We start from the raw sequence: 19,953 nt of genomic DNA on the forward strand, positions 1-19,953 counted from the left end.
TAAAACTATACATCATTATCTTTTTGTGACAAACAGCATTGTCTTAGGTGCTGGAGATACAAAAAGGGCAATGAATTCTGGCTCTCGAGAGGTTTACAATCTTATTGGAGGAAGAAGAATTTAATCAGCGGTATAAAAAGCAAATATGTAAGAACCCTACTCTAACTCACATTATCCTATAACCAGGTATCTCAATCCATCAAATGTAAAAATCTCTTCAATTCAAAAGAATAAAGTCCAAACTGAATGAGGATCAAGAAAATAAACTGTTGGAAAACTGTACAAGCACAATTTTGAAACAAATAAATGGTTTCCAAGGAAAAATATTTTCAAATAATAGGAAGTACCATGATGTCATTAATAAAAACTTTGAGAAAACTTTTTCAACTATCCCCAGAATGTTATTTTTTTCATTGTATAATTAACTGGACTTGCTAATATGCTATGTATCTAGAGTTAATATTTTAAAAAAGAAAGATAATAGGATCTTCTACAAATTAAGTTTTAATAATAGCTCGGGATTTGAAATTTCCAGCATAGTTCCTTCCTAAGAATGGGGCAAATATTGACCCTTATAATTAGTCTTAATAATTTATTTTAGATTATAATGTTGTCTGGATTGTGGATCTATGATAGATATGTCATACCCTACAAGTCTGTTTCATTCTCTTTTATGACCCAAAAGCAAATTCCAGTCTTCAACAGATTGTTCCTTGGGCAACGGCAGGCTGTCATTTCTCGTGGCTGAATAGTATTCCGTTGTGTGTGTGTATGTATATATCTTACAACTTCTTTATCCATTCATCTGTTGACGGGTATAGTTAGCACCATGGTTAAGAACACTAACTACGTAAACTTAGGCAGGTTCCTTAGCTGTCTTAGCTTGATTCACTACCCCTGAAAGAAGCAACTCTGAGAACATTTATTAACTGGCATTTTGTTTCTGAGCCCTTCTCTTTGCCTTCTCATTCCCTGAAATAGCTATCTGAGATATTTTTTTTCTAACTTGTTAATTATATAGTTACTTTTTAAGGTAAAGGGATTCGTTCTATTTTAAAATGTTGTTTTCCCTCTTTTAAGACATCACCACTCAAGAGATGACAACAGCTGTTCAAGAAGCAGATGCCGCTTTATCATTGGTGACACAAGAGCAGCAGGTTTCTACCCTTGAAGTTACCAGAGAAAATGGCGAGACTGAGGAAGGAAGAGAGTCCCCCTCTGCCGCATCTGATGTTCCCAGTGTTACTCAGTTGCTGAGGAGATGGGAGCCTCTGGCCACTACAGTTTCCACTACAGCTGTGCCTCTGTCTTTCGAAGTTACTCCCACCGTGGAAGGTCTGTAAGGGAGGGAATCGGCCTCAGCGTTTTGGGGGTGAATTTTTTCTGTGAGTTGATCAGCAATAGACTGAGTGAGGCGGATGGCCCTGGTATCAAGGCACATGCACACACCTTACCTGGAGAGTGAACAGGAAAGGTAGGGGAACTCTTCTTTGGAGATATGTCACACAGCTTAAAAGGATAAGGGGCTAGTTCCTAAGAAAAATTTCCCAGTGGCTTATCTCTGGGGCCCAGGAAGGCCAGACCTCATCTTCTGAGAACTCTCTCCTAGTTTGAGGGCTCTGGCTGCTAGGAGTCACGGGGTGAGGTGAAAAGAGCAAGGACCTGGCTTTGAATCCCAGCTTTGGCTCTCACTAGTATTGTGGCCTCAAGCAAGTTTCTTAATGTCTCCAAGCCTTGGTTTGTGCATCTCTAAATAATGCCTACCTGTCAGTGAAGTTTTCAAATCTGAGTGATCATCAGAATCACCTGGGAATTTTTAAAAATTATTATTTAATTTTTATTTTTGGACCTCACGTGTCTGCCTCATCATTGATCTAGGTGAAATGCACTTTTATTTATTAACTGAGTTATTTTTAACAATGTAATAAATACCTTCTAACCCTGCCCTTCCCAAAGCCCTAGGGACTTGTCAATAACTTATATCTAACCCCTTGACTCTTCCTTTCTCAACCCCTTCCTCCTCTGACTGTTATTATCATTCTGAATCTGGTGTGCATCATTTCCTTGACTTCCTTTTCTTTTCATTTTATTGCATCTATATTTACTCTTAAAATTATACATTAAAAATTTTTAGTTGTTTTTAATTTTATAAAGAGAATATTGTCCTGTAGATAGCCTTTTTTGGACTTACTTTTTTAACTTAGGATTACATGGCTACGATTTACTTACCATAGCTCTTTTGTTTTGACTGCTTATAATATTCCATTATGAAAATATTTCATAGTTTATTCATCCAACCTTCATCCAGTCTCTCTTAGTGATTTGCATTTGGGTCATTTTCGGGTTTGGCTATTGTGAACATTGCTTCTATGAGCATCCTTTTTCATATTCCCCATTGTACACGTGTAGGAATTTCTCTTGGGTGTATACCTAGGAAATGAATTACTGAGCTATACGGTATATGAATGTGTGACTTTAGGAGACAATGCCTAATTATTTTTCAAAGTGGTTGCACCAACTCTTACTTCCAACTTATACTTTCAAAGTGGTTACAATGTATATGAGACTCTGTGGATCCATATCCTGGGAACTTTAAAAAATATTTTCTCAGTCTCACTGCCGAGAAGGCTCTGATTTAGTAAATTGGAATATGTGAAAAACATGATATCAACATTAAAAAAAATTACCAGAAGAAATTCTGATGCCCAACCAGGCTTGCAGTATACTACTATCCTAGAATTTTTGGATTTGGAAGTACCTGGGGCTAAGTTTGGCTGCTTTAAAATTGAACATATTCGAGACAGAGATCTAGGCTCTTACTCTTCTACTTGATTTTTAAAGATAGTCTTTGGCATATAGTTTAATAAATTTTTGTTAAATTTTCTAAATTTGGTAATAAATTATAGATATAAAACCCTGCAAAATATATAATATTGTCAATAGAATAAATGGGAAATTAAAATTTAAAAACAAAGTCCTTATTTGAGACAATATATTTTCCTGGAAGATCAAGTGTTTGCCTTGTGTAGTTGGACTGATGTGATATGGGGTAGGGGAGCTGGTCTAAGTGGCAAACTCACCATATATAAGGTATTGGTTCCATTAATTGTTTCTTGCTTAAAAATGAAAAGCACATGTGTACATCTCCCATAACGATCAGCTTTGCATCAAGTCCTGTCTCTTTTGTTTGGCAGACCTAATGGACACAGTCACTGGGCCAAATGAGGATTTTTTCACACCAATTTTGGGCTCTCCAGTGACACCCCCTGGAATAATGGAGGAGGCACCCAGCATTTCCCCAGCGTTTCCTGATTCTGAGGCATCCTCTGAGAGAAGAACCGTTGTTCCGTCCATTAGCCATGTGACTACAGCTGCCTCATATGGCCTGGACCAACTTGAATCTGAAGGTATCCATGCTTAGAAGGGAATCTTTCCTAGGGCCGATTGAGTGAGTCACTGAGAAAAAATGTTGTTTTTGATAAAAGATTAAGGAGAAGTGGATACAATCTGCAGTGTAGATCAGGAGTCAGTAAACTATGGCCTGGCCAAATCTGGCCTGCCATCTGTTTTTGTATGGCCTGCAAACGAAGAATGGTCTTTGTGTTTTTAAATAATTGAAAAGGAAATAAAAGAAGAAAAATATTTTGTGACATGGACACGTTATATGACGTTCAAATTTCAGTGTACATAAATAAAGTTGTATTGGAATACAGCCACACTTTTTTATTTATATAGTGTCTGTGGCTACTTTTACGCCAGAGAAGCAGAGTTGAGTAGTTGTGACAAAGACCAAGTTCTCACAAAGCCTAAAATATTTATGATATGGCCCTTTACTGAAAAAAGCTTATTGACCTCTGGCCTAGATTAGTAGTTCTCAACTACACTTGAACATTAAAATCATCTTGGGGATCTTTTAGAAAACCCTAATGCTTGAGTCGTCCCAGCAATTTTGATGCAGTTGGCATGGAATAGAGTCTGGTATCAACATTTTAAAAGAGTGCTTTAGATGAATTCAATATGCAGGCTAGGTTGAGAATACTAGTTTAAATGGAAAACTCGAGTCTCCCCACCAGATTTTCTTGGGTGAAAGTTTTAATGTGGATTGTATTTTCATAACAATACTCTGGTTGTTAATGATGGGTTATTCTCCCTTATTAACATCTGTGGGTTAGTATGTTTCACTGTTTGGAGATAAACAATCTCTTTACCTGTTAAGACTGAGAAATTCATGCCAAATTTCCTTTCCAAGAGATTGGCTTTGAGCATGAAAAAAATGCTTGGAGCACAGCTGCACAAACAGGAATACTGGAAATATGAAAAAAGGTCATTTAATTGATCAGCATTTTGGCAGGTGAACAGCTCCTGGCTAGAGGTGCAAAATGTCCAGAGATTTGTAGTGCTGAGTTCCTTAAACTAATCTGGAAGACAGGTAGGCTTTGGGGTACTAAGTTAGCCATGTTTTTGATGCAGTGAAGACAGAATGTGCTGTTATTTTATATTTTGTCTACTCTACAGCATGGAAGGTGGTTCAGCCAGGCTTGCAGCAGACTCTGTTGCAGACTTTCAGGGTAACACTGTGGTATTCTGACAGAGAAATATGACATTTTAAGAACAGATTGGAGAATTCCGTAGTAGAATGCTGGTTTAAGAAAGGGATCAAAGTGAACTCAGAGGCTCACAGCTCTTGCACTCCACATTAAAACAAAAAATCATGTGACTTTGAATTTAGTTTCATATTAACTGTCTGCTCTTCTTGATGCCATCTGGAAAAAGCAGGTTTCCCCAAATTAACCTGAATTAGAGATGACATCTTTACCAAGCAGGGCTCATTAAATCAGAGAAAAAAAATTGTATTTGTGAATAATCCATATTTGTGAAACTGCAATAATTTTCTAAATTTAGTAGACGATGGCAGTTGTATTGAAATATGTTAGAATTTTTTTAACTTGCCTAAGATGTCCTAAGTTTTAGTTTTTCTATACAATTCAATTTCAGCTTCTTTTTGAGAATATGTTTTGTCAGTTTTTGATCTAAGTTATGATCCTTGTCAAAGCTTAGGAAAGACATTTCTGGTCTGAAAATATTCTTTTCTGCTACGTTGTTGGGCTTAAGACAAGATTTTGAAGGAGCACACCTTTTCTCCTAAATACCAGGGAGTACAATTTATATTTAATTAGTATACGTTAGTAATTCACACTTTTATGCTTGTGCATGTAATCTTCTGAAAGCTGAAGTGACTACACTTATTGGAACCTATAAACCTACTAGATTCCTGGTTGTGTTGGAAGCCTCCATTTCCAATGTATGTTTTTTCACCTTGCCTAGAAATATAAGTGCAGTTTGAGGCTTTGACTGAATGAAGCATTTTAATCCTATCATAGGATTATATGCAGAGAAAGATAATTTATTCTTACCTACAACAGTGAGTTGTACTATGTCAAGTTATTACCTGTAATGTATTGACAAATGACATACAATTCTCCACTTTAAGATGTGTGTTTATTTAATTACATTATTGAACTCCTCATATGTTATTTTAATATATTCCTTTCCACTGGGGGACAGGAGTACTTCTACAGAGAGCGAGGTATTTTTCTCAATGGGATATGGGCAAGAAACCTGCCCTTATTGGATGCCAGACACCCAAGGAGCAAGAGCTTTTATGAAAATTTCTGAATATTTATCCTTTAAGGAATAATGAATGACCCAAATGAACCAAAACACTGTATATGCCTGACACACTGTCTTCTCTCCTTCTTTATGTCTCTACAGCATAATGACTAAGGGACTGTATTAGTTTCCTAGGGCTGTCATATCAAAGTAAAGTACCACAAACTGGAGAGTCACGCAATAGAAATTTATCTTCTTGCAGTTTTGGAGCCTAGAATCAAGGTGTAGGCAGGGCCAGGCTCTCTCCAAAGCCTCTAGGAGAATAGTCCCTTGCCTCTTCCAGCTTCCAGTGGCCTCAGGTATTCCTTGGCTTGTGGCACATAACTACAGTCTCTCTCCATCTTCACATGGCTGTATTCCCTGTCTGTGTCTCTGTTCCTAAATGCCCTTTGTTTTATACCACTGGCTATTAGATTAAGACTTACTCCAATAACTTCATCTTAACGTGATTACATCTGCCAATACCCCATTTCTAAATAGAGTCACATTCACGAGCATCATGGGTTGGGGCCTGAACATTTTTTGGAGTGGACACAATTCAACACATAACAGGGGTCTGCTTCTGAGGAGTTTTCCAGCTAGCTCTGAAGGCAGATGTGCTCTGTCTCTAGAACACCCACTTAAGAGGTGTGCATTGGTAGAGAGGGAGAAGTTTTGGAGTGTTTTAGATTTCTTAGTCACTGAAGAAAGCCTGTCTATAAATGCGTAATTGCCGTGTGCCTATTTCAGTAAGTCTTTTACCTTGTCAGCAAAAATGCAGTTTGATTTTTGAAGGGATAATGGTTTACCTGTCACCTTGCCTGATACACTTTACTTTGCTGTATTTTTTTGTTTTTAGGGACTCGATGTTTTCAGGATGACAAGAAATGCATTATACTTATCTCAGGCACAACTCTACCAGGGTTGTATCAGCATCTTTGACATATAAACATGACAAAAGTGTTGTAATTTTTTATTCAAAATAGGATAATGTAAATTACATATGTATAACTACATAAACTAATTCTTAGATATGATCTCTGTAGAGGTCGGTATTCTTTTTTTCTTGTTGAATAGTAATGTCTTTCTCTGCTCCAAAATGGTAACGTAAAATTTCTGATTACTTATGAAAACTTACTTGTAATGTTTTCATTTGGGTTAACTGTCTGATATAAGTATAAAATATTTTAATAGTTATATCAAATGAACTAGGACTGTCAATATTTCTTACTTAAAGAAGTTCTGCTTTCTGTATTTTAGAAATCCAACTGAGGATATCTATTTACTCTGAATAAATCAAACTTTTTTAAGCCTTTTCTCTATTCCTACAGAAGATGGCAATTCATCTGTGCTGTAAAATTGTAACAATTTCGTAGGGTAGAAAGTTATTACTTTAACAATACAATATTCAGGAAAAGCTTTATCGTCAATCTTTTTGTATCTGGTACTGTGTTTCTAAGAACATGTGGGAGACAAGAGTACAAAAGCAGAGGTCGCTCAGATTTTGTGATTAAGGTTTTGGTAATCCTTCCTTATACTTCAGCACTTCCTCTCTTAATGTTTGAAAGTCAATGTCTGGGCCTTCCAGCTAGTGGGAAATGAGAAAGCACTTGGTGCTCGCTATGGTGCTGACCAGACAGACTTGAAAACAGACAGACTTGACAGACTTGAAAACAGTGAATTTACTTGGACTCTCCTAAGATGACTCTGGTTAGCTTATTGCTCTTCTGCAAGAGAAGAAATACTAGTGTCTCTATTCTGAAGAAGGTGAATTCTTGATCTGACTGGTCCTATTTAATAACTTTCTGAGTCTTGGGGCTGTATATATATAATCCAGTGCCATTATCTTAGATAATTACCATTTTTTTCATTTCTTTCAAAAGGCCCATTTATTACCAGCTTTATGGAACAAATCTACAATAATTGACTTGCTGGAGAATTACCTTTTTAAACCATATAATGTATGTTATATGTAAGCATTTAACAAAGACCCTTTTAACATATAAAAAGATTTTTAATTCCTAGCATCCAACAGAAAAGTCATGTTTGACTTTTTAAAATATCTTGGTTTTAAAAAACATAAGAACGAATATATCATTTACATTCATTTTTTTCCTTTCTGACTTTTTTTCTTGTTTTTCTAAGACCATTTTGAATGTCCTTATATTTATGTTTTTAAAAACTGCGTTTTTGATGTCTTTTTCCAGCCAGGCAGCACATATAGGGCAGAAGCTGTCATTATTTTGTCATTTGTTGTTTAATCTATTTCAGTGACATTCACTTTTCTGTTTTTGTGAGTGTGTGTCTGTGTGTATGTGCACATCTGTGTGTATGCATGCATGTGTGTGTATATGTGTATATTTAATTTCATGAATGTTTTCTACAGTCCTCCAAGAGCATTTCCAATATATATTTGCAGCACCTCTTAATTTCTTTGCTGAAGAGATAGTGGTGTTATCTTTCCTTTCTTATCTGGAATTCTCAATTCTGTCTCTGTCCTAGGGATTCTCTCTACTGATAACATAGGAATTTCAAGAGAAATTCTTATTTGAAAAGTATGCTTTCATTTAGATGACTGATATTTTTAGCTGTGTGGTGGCCTCATAGTTGGTATTGAAGTAACATGCTTTGTCTCTTTCTTTATTGGTCAATTAGAAATGAATTGGGGCATGTATTCTTTAAATGGCATCATGGAGAAGTCTCAGAGATAGTTTTCTTCAATAGTGCCACCGAGGATACTTTAGAGCTCATGTAACTTTTATGAGAGAAATGTTTGCTCTTCACCTGCATTTTAATTCACAAAATCAATTTTTTTGGCCTTCCAGTATGTACTTATTTTCAGAGAGTATTTTTAAAAAATTATTTTCTCAATTCTTGTGTAACTTTTCAATTCAGAAAGCAGCTAAAATGGATGAATGAAGAGAAATATTAAAAATCTCATATTGAGGCCATATTAATGAAACCAAGTTTATGTGATTTACCTCTGGGTGCTACTATGTGGAATATAATATTAAAGATCAAGTAGAATGTGGTAAATTTGAACTATCACTGCTATTTACGATACTGTAGTATGAGGTTAAGAGTGTTCACTCTAATTATATTAAGAATGGGTGCAAGTTTTAGCCTTTCTTCTTGGAAATGCTTTGAATTTAATTTTATTTCAATAGCAGAGCCACTAAAATGATACACAAGTGGGGAAGATTTGGAAACGAGTATTCAATGGAATATGTCCCTTGTTTGATTTTAGTAATTAAATAGTGGATCCACCCTCCTCTCACCTGTTCTGGCAAAAACAAGAGAATTTGCCAAATATGTTAGTTTTCATCTTTACATCATTTTCAAATATATTATGTGACATATTATAAAACACAGAATTGCTGGTGGTTTTAGTTATCAACTGCTTTTTATGGTATGTCACTTTGTTTTCTTGTCCTGAAATCATCAGACTTTCTTTCGCATTTATGATAAATCTCTGTTCTTAAGAATGCTCCGTAGGAATGTACAGTCAATTATTTAGCACTCAGACTGGTCACCACATGTTTGTTACTAATGCTCACTTAGTCAGTGAGCATTATGAAATATTACCATAAAATCAGTATTATGATATGTTACCATAAAACTTTGCTTATAAATTCTGCTGTTGAGGAAAGAGAACTAAAATTACTCTATTTTCTGAAAGTTATCACTGCTTAGTAAGCTTGCCCTTGGACAATCATGAAATTTATCATAATAATGGCTCATGATGGCAAAAGGATTTGGCTTTGTACATATTCAGAGGTTTTATTTATTCATTCATTTATGTGCGCATTTAATAAGTATTTGGTGATTCAGATTCAAAGAAGTAATGGGAGTAGATCTTGCTCTTTAGGGAGCATAAATTTTAGTAGAAGGGGTAAGACAGATACATAAACAACAGAAATCCAAGGTAGAAGGTAAGAAACTATCACAAAAAAATTACAGAAAAGGGTCTTTGAGGTTTAGAAGAGATAGCTTAGCCCCAGCTTAGAGAAACAAAGAATCGATATTTATGCTTGTGAATCTTGTGTGTGATTGTGTGTGGTGTTTATGTTTATAGAATTGTGTGTGTGTGTGTGTGTGTGTGTGTGTGTGTATATATAGTAATTGTTCTGTTAATAATTAGAAGGAGATAAGTGGTGACAAATCTAAAAATCTGGAAAGCATTCTAAAGGTTGGTGAATAGACACCACACACATCACACTAATAATCAGTTATTTAATAGACATGTAATCAAGCATGTTTTTCTAATTTAGCTTATTGGTTAGATGAATTATTTCTTAAGAATCGTTTTTAATAATAGAAGTGACTGTTTTTCAATGTAGAAGAGGCAACTGGGGGCCCAACCTTGGGCTGACAAATACCTCATTTGTAGGAAACTATCATGTCTCTCTGGAGGAATGTTCAGAACCCCAAGCAAAAAGTTTCGTTCTGAGTGAGTCATCCGGGCTTGTACTCCAGGGCTGAGAATCTCTGTGAGGCCTGGTCCAAGCAGGGGTTTTCATGTGTGGTGGTTTTTATGCATTTGTTGAAGCAAACATGTAGCTTGAAACCACATCAGGGACTGTGGAGATTTCAAAGGCATTTTAGATGTTTGCAGAAAGTTAAGGCTCTTTTTAAGATATAATTTCTGAATATGAGGATAGACATAACTCTCCTTTTTACTGGTATAAATGTGAGAATTTTATTGCCTTCGAGTATAAACAATTACAGACCTTAACAATGTATAAAACAACGGAAGGATATTATCGACTGCACATTATCAGGCTGTATTCATGACCTTGAAGTTGTTTTGGCATCAGACTACATCTTAACATGTAGATGTATACATATCCCAAAAGGAAAATATTAGAAGAAATATAATGCATCAATTTGAAAGACCTTACGAGATTTAAAAATTTTTCACATTGGGAGACATTAAATTAGTCCTGAAAGATTTACATTGATTCTACCTGCATTTACCAGTGCCTTTTTTTCTTCAGCCATTCTACCTCTTTCTACATTGTTTGCTACCTCTGGACAAAATATTTTATGGAAATTTCTTTTATAAAAACAGTGTAAAGGACTTCCTAGGTTTTGGCATGAGAAGGAGATTCTTCACGTAGGCAGAGGGCCAGACTCTGCTCCTTCTGGATTTTCTCGAGGTATCTTCTTCACATGCTGAGTCCCATTTCCTGTTAAAACTCTAGCTCAAGCATAGATGGAAAACCCCTTCACTTGTTTCAACTGAAATTAGTAGATTTAAAAATACTTGGCTTAAACCTAAGGGAACACAAAGCACTAAAATCAAGAAAATAAAAGGAACATGAAATAAATTAGACTCACAAGGTACAAATCCCTCTCTGATCTTACCTTAGCTAACGAGCTCCCAGGGCTCCCATGCCCGGACTTATTCCATGCTCTGTCTGAGAAGGATTTTTATATACTACATCCAAAGTACTGGAACAATTTTTTTTCAGGCATCTTGCCAGGCTTTCTGGCTTCTCAACTCTCAGCTTGTTTCTAGTACAGAGAGTAACTTATTTTCTTCTCCTCGTTCCTGCCCCCATATGGGAGAGCCCAGATCAAGATGTAAATTTCCTCTAGGGTCCACTACTGAGTATAATGTCTATCTTGATTTCCTGGTTGAAGGACATACCCTTAATCCCTAGGCAATTGACAGCCAGACAACTGTCACGATTAACCCCCATGGGTTCATTCCACCTGTCAGAGAAAATCCCATCTCTGTTAAAGGTGTGGCATGATTCATGTCTAGGCAATATAACACTGTTCTCACCATACAAAAATTACACACTTATGGTAATAGGATCATTCTGTCACATTCTGTAGCAAATAATACTCAGAGCTTTGCCACTCCATAAACAGAGGGCTTTGAAGTTAAAATAAAAGAGGACAGGAAGGAGAAACAGAAACAATTCAGCTCAAACTCATCCTCCTTTATGAAGCCTCTCAGACCACCCAGCCCACACTGATGGGCAATATAGGCGACTGGAAAATAGCTCTGGCTCTGGACATACCTGAGTTTAAGTCTTAGCTCCGTCATGAATAAGCATTGTGATCTTGATCAAATTATGTAATTTCTTTAGACTTCAGTTTTACTATCTATGTAAAGCAGGGATATTGGTGTTCCTCCTATGTCTTACTGTAAGAATAAGATGAGATCTTGCATGTAGTAAATATATGCATGACAAGGGGTAAATATATAATAAATATGAATATTTTACATCATTTACCATATAATTAAAATTATATAGAACTTATTATGTACTACTATTTATTAATTGCTATGAAATATTCATATCTTCTTCATGCAACCATGGATCAGGGACCAGACAGACAGTGTAAGTAAGCAAAGAGGAAGGTGCCCAAGACAGTAGAGAGTGGTGAGGGAGATGCAATAGAGAACATGCACTCCCTCTGCTCCAGACAACTGCTGTAGATATTGCCAGGAGAATGCGAGCTCAGTGATGCCAGATCTCAGAATTTTTCCAAGATAAGTTGTAAATTCTGATCTTTATGTGAAATAGTCTGATTTTTGTGTGTTGGGAATCCATTCAAATGTTTGCCTATCCTATTTCATTTTTATGAATATGCACACCACAAATGGATCTGTCTTCCCGGACATTGACTGTCAGTTTGTGCTCTCAACAGAATTCTCCAAAATCTCCTTAAGGGCAGGGTCAGACCTTTTTGCCTTGTTGTGTCCACGATGGCAGGTAAGCAAATGATGACCTGTGATTGAGTACACCATTTTAGGACCATTACCTTGTTTAATCAATGTGTTTTCTACTTGATTTGCCTAGCTCATTGTTGCTATTGTTTAAAATCTAGTGCCTAATTTGGGCCTGAAGTTGAACATTTCTTTATGTGAACAAAGCAGTGTTTCCCAGTCACATTCTGCTAGAAATTCAGTGGAAATTTGCTTAGGTTTATTGCATCTCTATGTGGGTTGAACATTTTTTCATATTATTTCATTTCCTTCTTGTGGGAATCGATACCAACATCTGTACTCAGGCAGGTAAGGAGAAGTCAATAAAGTTAAGTAATTATTTAAACCCACTTTGAGAAGCCATAGCAGGAGGAAGAAAAAGAAAGACGGAGGAGAGAGATCCTTCTCTAGATACATGATTGGAGTTAATTTGTACAAAGGTCATTTCCCCGGTGCTCCTCTCCCCCAAATATGACAAAAGTATGAAGGTAGATTTTTCTTAAAAAGTTTCTATTAGACTCATTTGAATCATATACATAATATAAATTTAAAAATTATATTGGAGCCCTAGAATGACATTACTAATTTTGAAGAGGAAGGTAATGAATTAAAGTGCTATACAGTTTATTTCTGTTCAGTCAGTTTATCTTGAGGGCTCATTTTGTGCAAGGCACTATGCTTGATCTTGCAGGGCAGGGCAAAAGGAGACTAAGACAGGGCCTCTGGCTTAAAGGAGCTAAATGCGCACAGGTATGATAAAACAAACATGATTCCACAAATTAATATGTAAACCTCATTTTGGGTTAATCGAGTTAAGTATTAAAGTTAGAAGGGGAAATTTACTTTCATATATATTTTTGAAAAATCAATAATCACCCTAACCAACCTGTAATTTATCTTTTGAGTATATGTGGAATTTTATATACAAGTTTTGTATGTGTTTGCTGAAAGCAACTATTCCTTTAAGAGTACTAAATTATTGAAGAGAAAGGTTTTATTCTGGATGGCTCAAAATTTATAGATACAATATTAATATAGCTCTTATGTTTCTCTTTATAGCACCCTTGAGAAATAGAGTAGTATTGCTATAGTCTTACTTTCCAGAGGGAAACACATAAAATGTTGTCATCTGAATCTAAAGTGAGTTGTTTAATGAACAGGAGTTAGATTCTAGAGCTTATAATTATTGCTCTAGGGCTGAATCTATTAAGATAACTCAATTTAATTTGGAGCAGGATTTATAGTAGATATTAGAGAACATCAATTATATGGAGTCGAGCCTGAAAAGAGATTATGTCATGACCAGTAAATGTGAGGATAGTTATGTAGACTGATCTTTTAGGCTTGCTAACTAGATATAGAAGATGATGTTATCAAGAGTAGAATCCTCTAATTTAGAGAAAGTAATAAGAAAATATTTAAATATCCATGTGAAACGCGGGTTAAATTCAGAACATTTTGCAACTGGTGTTTGAGGTGGACAGATTATCTTGTCTCGAGCTTTTTTCTTTTCTCGGGCATCTACCTTTGAAATATCATTAGGTTAGAATGGAGAAAGTTTCTAATTATTATACTCACTACTATGAGCTATTGGGAAGTTCTGAACTTTAGTAAAAAAATTTTCAAGAAATTTGTACAGAATAATATAGGCATTTAAAAAGGATAACCGAATAAATTAACAGAAATGTTTAAAGCATACTATTTAATGAGCAATAACATTTAATATTTTATCTAATTTAAAAATACAGCCCAGATTACAGATACCCTTGTGAGTGTTCGAAATTGAAGAATTTGAAAGTGTTGTTTGGACCCACTTCATATATAGATGATATCAATAATTTTGAAAAGCACATTATTTGGATTTCAGCTTCTGATGAAGACTCTGATGGACTCTGTCATAGCAAAATGACTAGATCTTGGGTAAAACATATGTTTTAATTCATCATTGGGATTGCAGATTGTCAGAAAAATCTCCAAGGACTGTGCTTTTTAGCTTGACTCATCCCAAATGGGAGCTGAAACCCAAGCAGTGAGCTGTAAGGAGTAAGCAAATTGGAAATGCGAAGGTGCTCTAGGAGAAATAGCAATATCAGGAGGCTACACTTGAGCGAGTAGCAAGAAGAGGGACCTGTATAGAAATTCCCACGTTAGGCCTATGTCTTTGAAAGGGGAATAAAATTGTTCCAGGTCTGTAGTACAACCTGACTCTCTACAGAAGCAAATGTAAATCCCCTTTGGAAAAAATGGAGATCCATAGATTTCCCACAGATTAAAACAAAATAAATATGAGTTTGTAATAAAAGATCAACCAACTAACAAGGAAACAAACAGCCGTGACTGAGAGTCAGCAGAAAGGGCAGATAACTGATTGGCCTATTCCCTACTCAGGACCTTAGATTCTAAAATTATCAGAATAGAATATAAAATAATCATTATAAAAGGTAAGAAAGAAAAGATGAAATCCCCAAAACGAGCAAGTAATAAGAGGCTAACAAAAACGAATTGTTGGGGAAAAAACTTTGAATAATTAAAAGATTAAATAGCAATAAGAGAGAGTTAGTGACCTGGAAGATCAGTTTGAAGACGTTATAAAGAGCATAGCACTAAGAGAAAATGAGTGAGACAACATGAAAGAAAAGTACAGAGAAAGTGGAACAAATTCAAATATATCAATAATGACAATAAATAAGGGGATTAATATGATGTTAGCTTTGGGTTTCTTGTACATGTCCTTTATCCACTTGAGGAGGTTTTTTTCTTTTCCTAGTTTGCTAAAATTTTTGTTTGTTTGTTTGTTTGTTTTCTGGTCACAAATGGATACTGGATTTTTTCAAATGCTTCTTTTGAATCTATTTTTCTGCACCTACTGAGATGATTATATGGTTTTTCTGTTTATATGAAGTACACTGATTGATTTTCAAATGCTAAAACAGTTATATTTCCGAGATAGGCCCAACTGGCCATAATGTATAATCCTTTTTATGTATTGGATTCGATTTGCTAAAATTTTCAAACAAAATAAAATTTAAGACAAAACGCATTAATAGACATGTATAAAATACTGTACCCAACTGTTAGAGAATATACATTATCTTCAAGCACATATGGAGTATTTACAAAAACTGACTATGTACTAGTCCATAAAGCAATCTTGATGAATTTCAGATAATTGATACCATACAGGCTACATTCCTGATGGCTATTTAATTCAGTTAGAAATTAAAAATTAAAAAGATAAATTGTTCTATACCTTTAAAAATTAAAAAAACCCTTCTAAATAACATATATCTAAGAAGAAATCATAATATAAAATGAAAATAATTAGAAATGAATCATAGCGAAATACATTAAACCTTCTAAGATGATGTTAAAGAGTATTTAAAGGCAGATATTTAGCCTTTAAAATTTCTATAAAGCCTGAAAGTTAATGAGCTGAGCAGCCTCTACCTTAAGCTATAAAAAAAAGAACCCCAAAGAAAATAAAAGGAATGAAGTAATAAAAATTATATTTTATTATTTTATTTTTTTATTTCATTAATTCATAATTACTCGATGAATTTTTTGTAAAATTTGTATGGAAGAGTAAAAGCCTAAGGAAGAAGAAGTTGGAGGAGGGGGCGCCTGCCCTACTAGATATTAAGACTGATAAAGCTCTCACTCTTTCTGTATGTATTCAGACAGTGTGGTCAGGGATAATTAAAATGACTAGTGGAACAGAATAGACAGCACTGAAACAGACACACTCCTGCAGGGGGTCCTTGATATGTCATAGAGATGGCACTCAGAGCAGAGAGGAAAGCATTTTTTTTTCCCCTAATAGTTCTGGTTGTCCATACGGAAAAAAATTAAATAAGGTTGCATGTAACATGATACACAGTCAATTACATATGGTTTAAAAACATGTGAAAGGCAAAACTGAAAAATTAGAGAAAAATTAGACTTTTTCAGAACTAATGATGCAGGAGGATTTTTTTAGTTCTGACACAAAAATTGCTAACCATAAAAGAAAATATTGATAAATTCAGCTATATTAAAACTAAAAACTTTTATAAGAAGATACTAGAAAGATAGTGAAAGTGCAACTCCAAAAACTAGAAAAGATACTTATAATACATGTAATTGATAAGAGTCAGTGTCCATAATAGAAAGAACTCAAAAGAAATCAATAAGAAATGGCAGACAACCTGAAAGAAAAAGGAACAAACATAGAATAGGCATTTTACAGAGATACACAAACATATAAGATACACAACCTCCTAAGTAATTAGGGAAATGTAGATTACATCTACAGTGGCATATCATTTTAAACACACTGAATTAAAAAAGCTAATGTTTGACAATATCGAAGGTTAGTGAGGATGTGGAGCTAAGGAAGTTCATCTAGACATTATTTAGAGTGTTGAACATTTGTATTCCTTTTGACCTAGCTGTTACACTTTTAGGAATACGAGAGTGTTTATAGTAGCACTATGCATAACAGCAAAAAGATTGGCAACAACTTAATAACGCAAATGTTTATTGACACGAGGATAAAAAAGTAAATAGTGACATAGTTCCATAATGGAACACTATGAATCAGTGCAATTAACAAGCTAGTGTTTTGTAAAAGGTGTGTGAAACTTAAAACCATAATTTTGAGTGAAAAAAATAAGTCCCAGAAAATAACATTCAGTATTTTTTATGACATTAACGGGAAGAAAATAGTTAAGATAATAGAAGAATATGCAAATAGATGCAATAGTGTTAGTAATAATCCAATTCTTAAGTTAAATGGTGAGGTCTCTGGGGTTCATTTCAGTATTAAGCTTAATAATAAATATTGTGTATCTTTTCTTTTCTATATATTTATTATTACTTGATGAAAATGTAAAAGCACTTAGCTGGAAGGAATATTTAAGGTTTTAGAAATGAAACGAAATTCTCCAAATTCTAAGTCCGCTTAAAGTTGTTGAATTTTGTGGTCATTATTTCAGAAACTTCTGGGGTTCCTCAACCCCTTCTGATCCCAGAGAGCCATCTGCTGGAGAATTGCTTCATGTCTGCAACACAAGTTTAATTTTTTCTTTTCTGAATTTTAAGTTTTGAGTCCAATTTGATGCCCAAGTTAAAAAAAAATCTGGAAAATAAAAGCTGTGCCATCCCTAGGGCTTTGATCGTTCTTCATCTAAGAAACCGTTTTGCTAGAGTGGCTTTTGATTATATTGGTATAGGTGTTCCCTGGAAAACACATTCCAACAAACGTTTCTTCTTTTATAAATATGTCACTGGGATGTGTCAGAGCCATTCCCTTCTGAGGGGCTGGGGGAGAAACTAATACCTGCTCAGCCTTTGCCCAGCAAAGCCACTCTGTCCTTTTTCATTGCTATCCTTCCTCTTCTTCATGTGCTAATTTATTTACCTTAGACTTAATTTAAAACTTTGTAAAGGAAAGAAAAAGGCCACTTAAAAGAGAGATTTGACATTTTAATGAATGAATAGGCAAAAGACAAAGATTCAAATTAATCAGTGCTATTCCAAAGAGATAGTTCAAGCAAAATTCTCTTCTTCCTGTCAGTCAAAGAGAGACAGGTTATGTTGGGGAACAAGATTTACTGATGGGGTTCTTCCAATTCCCATTATTGGGATGGCATAGTCTCAACCAAGGGTTCCCCTCTGACTCAGTAATCCTCTGGGAATGCTAGCTATGTCTTTATCTTCTGGAAATCTAAAAATGTCTATACTGTGACAAAATGGAATGAGAAACGGCATTTTTCATGGGAACTGCCTATGAGATGGACACTACACTTAGTAGCAGAATCAGATTACTCAGGTTGGGATTATAGGGCAAATTTTCTCCCATGTCTTCTATTGATTTTTATTGAGAGTTAACACATGGTCCTGGACCTGAACAAAATTAAAACTTAGTTTTGGTAACCTTAGGCAGAAATGTTTGCAATAAATAAAGAAAATAGGCCTGACCTAGGGAGTCAAAAATTCCAGATTTAACAAAACAGTTTGAAGCCCTGCTGTGATACTTGAGCACCCAAGGCAGTTTTATCACCAGCCAACTAAGCTGTAAGTAAAATGGAGCTCAAAAAACTCTCTGTTTAGCCAACAATATAAGTTTGGAGGATAATGCCTACAAAGCACTTTGAGTTCCTTAGCAGAAGAGCCCCATGTAAGTACAAAGTATTGTTATGGGTTATGAAACAGCTGTCTATCAGAGTCCTTCTGATAGGGTGTTTTTAGAGAGAGACTACTCCCCGGTTTTATTGTCAGACTTGGAGTTAGACATCTTATGCCAGGCATTTCAGGACAGGGAGGAGGAGAAGGAAGGCTCTACCATGGTGGGAGAGATTATGATACAAGAGGTATGTTGACTTAAGCAATGTCCTCTGAATCACACCACGAAGTAGCACCCTTTCATTGGCCTAGACTTTCTTAGATGTGGCCCGCTTTTCAGGATGTAAAAGGATGGAGTAAGATGACTATTGAGGTCCCTTGCATTATTTTTATAGCTCTATACTTATTTTTTTTCTCAGCTTTATTGAGGTATAATTGACAAATAAAATTGCAAGATACTTAAAGCATACAGTATGGGGATCTGATGTACATACATTGTGAAAGGACTCCCAGTGTCGGATTAATGAGCACATTCACCACCTCACATATGTACCTTTTGTGTGTGTGTGTGTGTGTGTGTGTGAGAGAGAGAGAACATTTAAGTCCTTCTCTCTTAGCACATTTCAATTATATGATACAGTGTTATTAGCTGTGGTCACTGTGTTTTACATTAGATTGTCAGACCTTATTTATCTTGTGGCAGAAAGTTTGTATTCTTTTACCAATCTCTCCCTATTTCCCCAAGCACCCCTAGCCCCTGACAATCAGTTTTCTACTCTCTGTTTTTATAAGTTAGACTTTTCTTTTTGATTCCACCTGTAAGTGATACCAGGCAGTATTTTTCCTTCTCTGACTTATTTCACTTAGCATAATGCCCTCCAGATTCATCCATGTTGCAAATGACAAGATTTCCTTCTTTTTTTAGGGCTGAATAATATGGCATTATATTTGTATGAATATATGTGTGTACCACATCTTTATCTCTTCATTCATCAGTGGACACTTGTTTCCATAGCTTGGCTATTGTGAATAATACTGCTATGAACATAGGAGTTCAGATATCTCTTTGGGATAATGATTTTATTTCCTTTGGATGTATACCCAGAAGTGGGATTGCCAGGTTGTATAGCTCTATACTTTAAAGAGTAGGAATTAATTGAATGCATTGAGGACCAAGTAGAAGTTGTCCTTGGTGGGTGGTAGTGGTCAGAAGACAATGGTTCAGTGATGAGAGCCGAAAACTCAGGACTCAGAGGTCTGGCTTTGCTTTTGCATTCCTTGGGGATCAGTATTATATTGTTACAATTATCCGTCAAGTACACCCTCTTAAGTTTGTGGAGAGGAAAAGTAACTAAAAATGATTTTATGATGCTTTAAAAAGAAATCATTTTTAGTCTATGACCAATTTCTGTCTACAGGAGGAAGGTCAGCAAAGCCATCAAATAGTCTTGATCCGTGATAGTTTTCTCCATAATCCA

General features: G+C 35.3%; 1 protein-coding gene across 2 annotated transcripts in view; it reads left to right on the forward strand.

Moving 5' to 3' along the window:
* The window catches only part of CUNH14orf37 (chromosome unknown C14orf37 homolog), a 98,054-nt gene that overhangs the window by 12,257 nt on the left and 65,844 nt on the right, over nt 1-19,953 (forward strand). For both annotated transcript variants that reach the window (XM_023527217.1, XM_011385017.2), the window contains 2 exons: nt 1,081-1,335; nt 3,195-3,407. In XM_023527217.1, coding sequence (XP_023382985.1) covers nt 1,081-1,335; nt 3,195-3,407 — 468 coding nt within the window. The remainder of the gene's footprint in view (nt 1-1,080; nt 1,336-3,194; nt 3,408-19,953) is intronic.

Source organism: Pteropus vampyrus, unplaced genomic scaffold (genome assembly GCF_000151845.1).
Source record: "Pteropus vampyrus isolate Shadow unplaced genomic scaffold, Pvam_2.0 Scaffold15, whole genome shotgun sequence".
Lineage (NCBI taxonomy): Eukaryota > Metazoa > Chordata > Mammalia > Chiroptera > Pteropodidae > Pteropus > Pteropus vampyrus.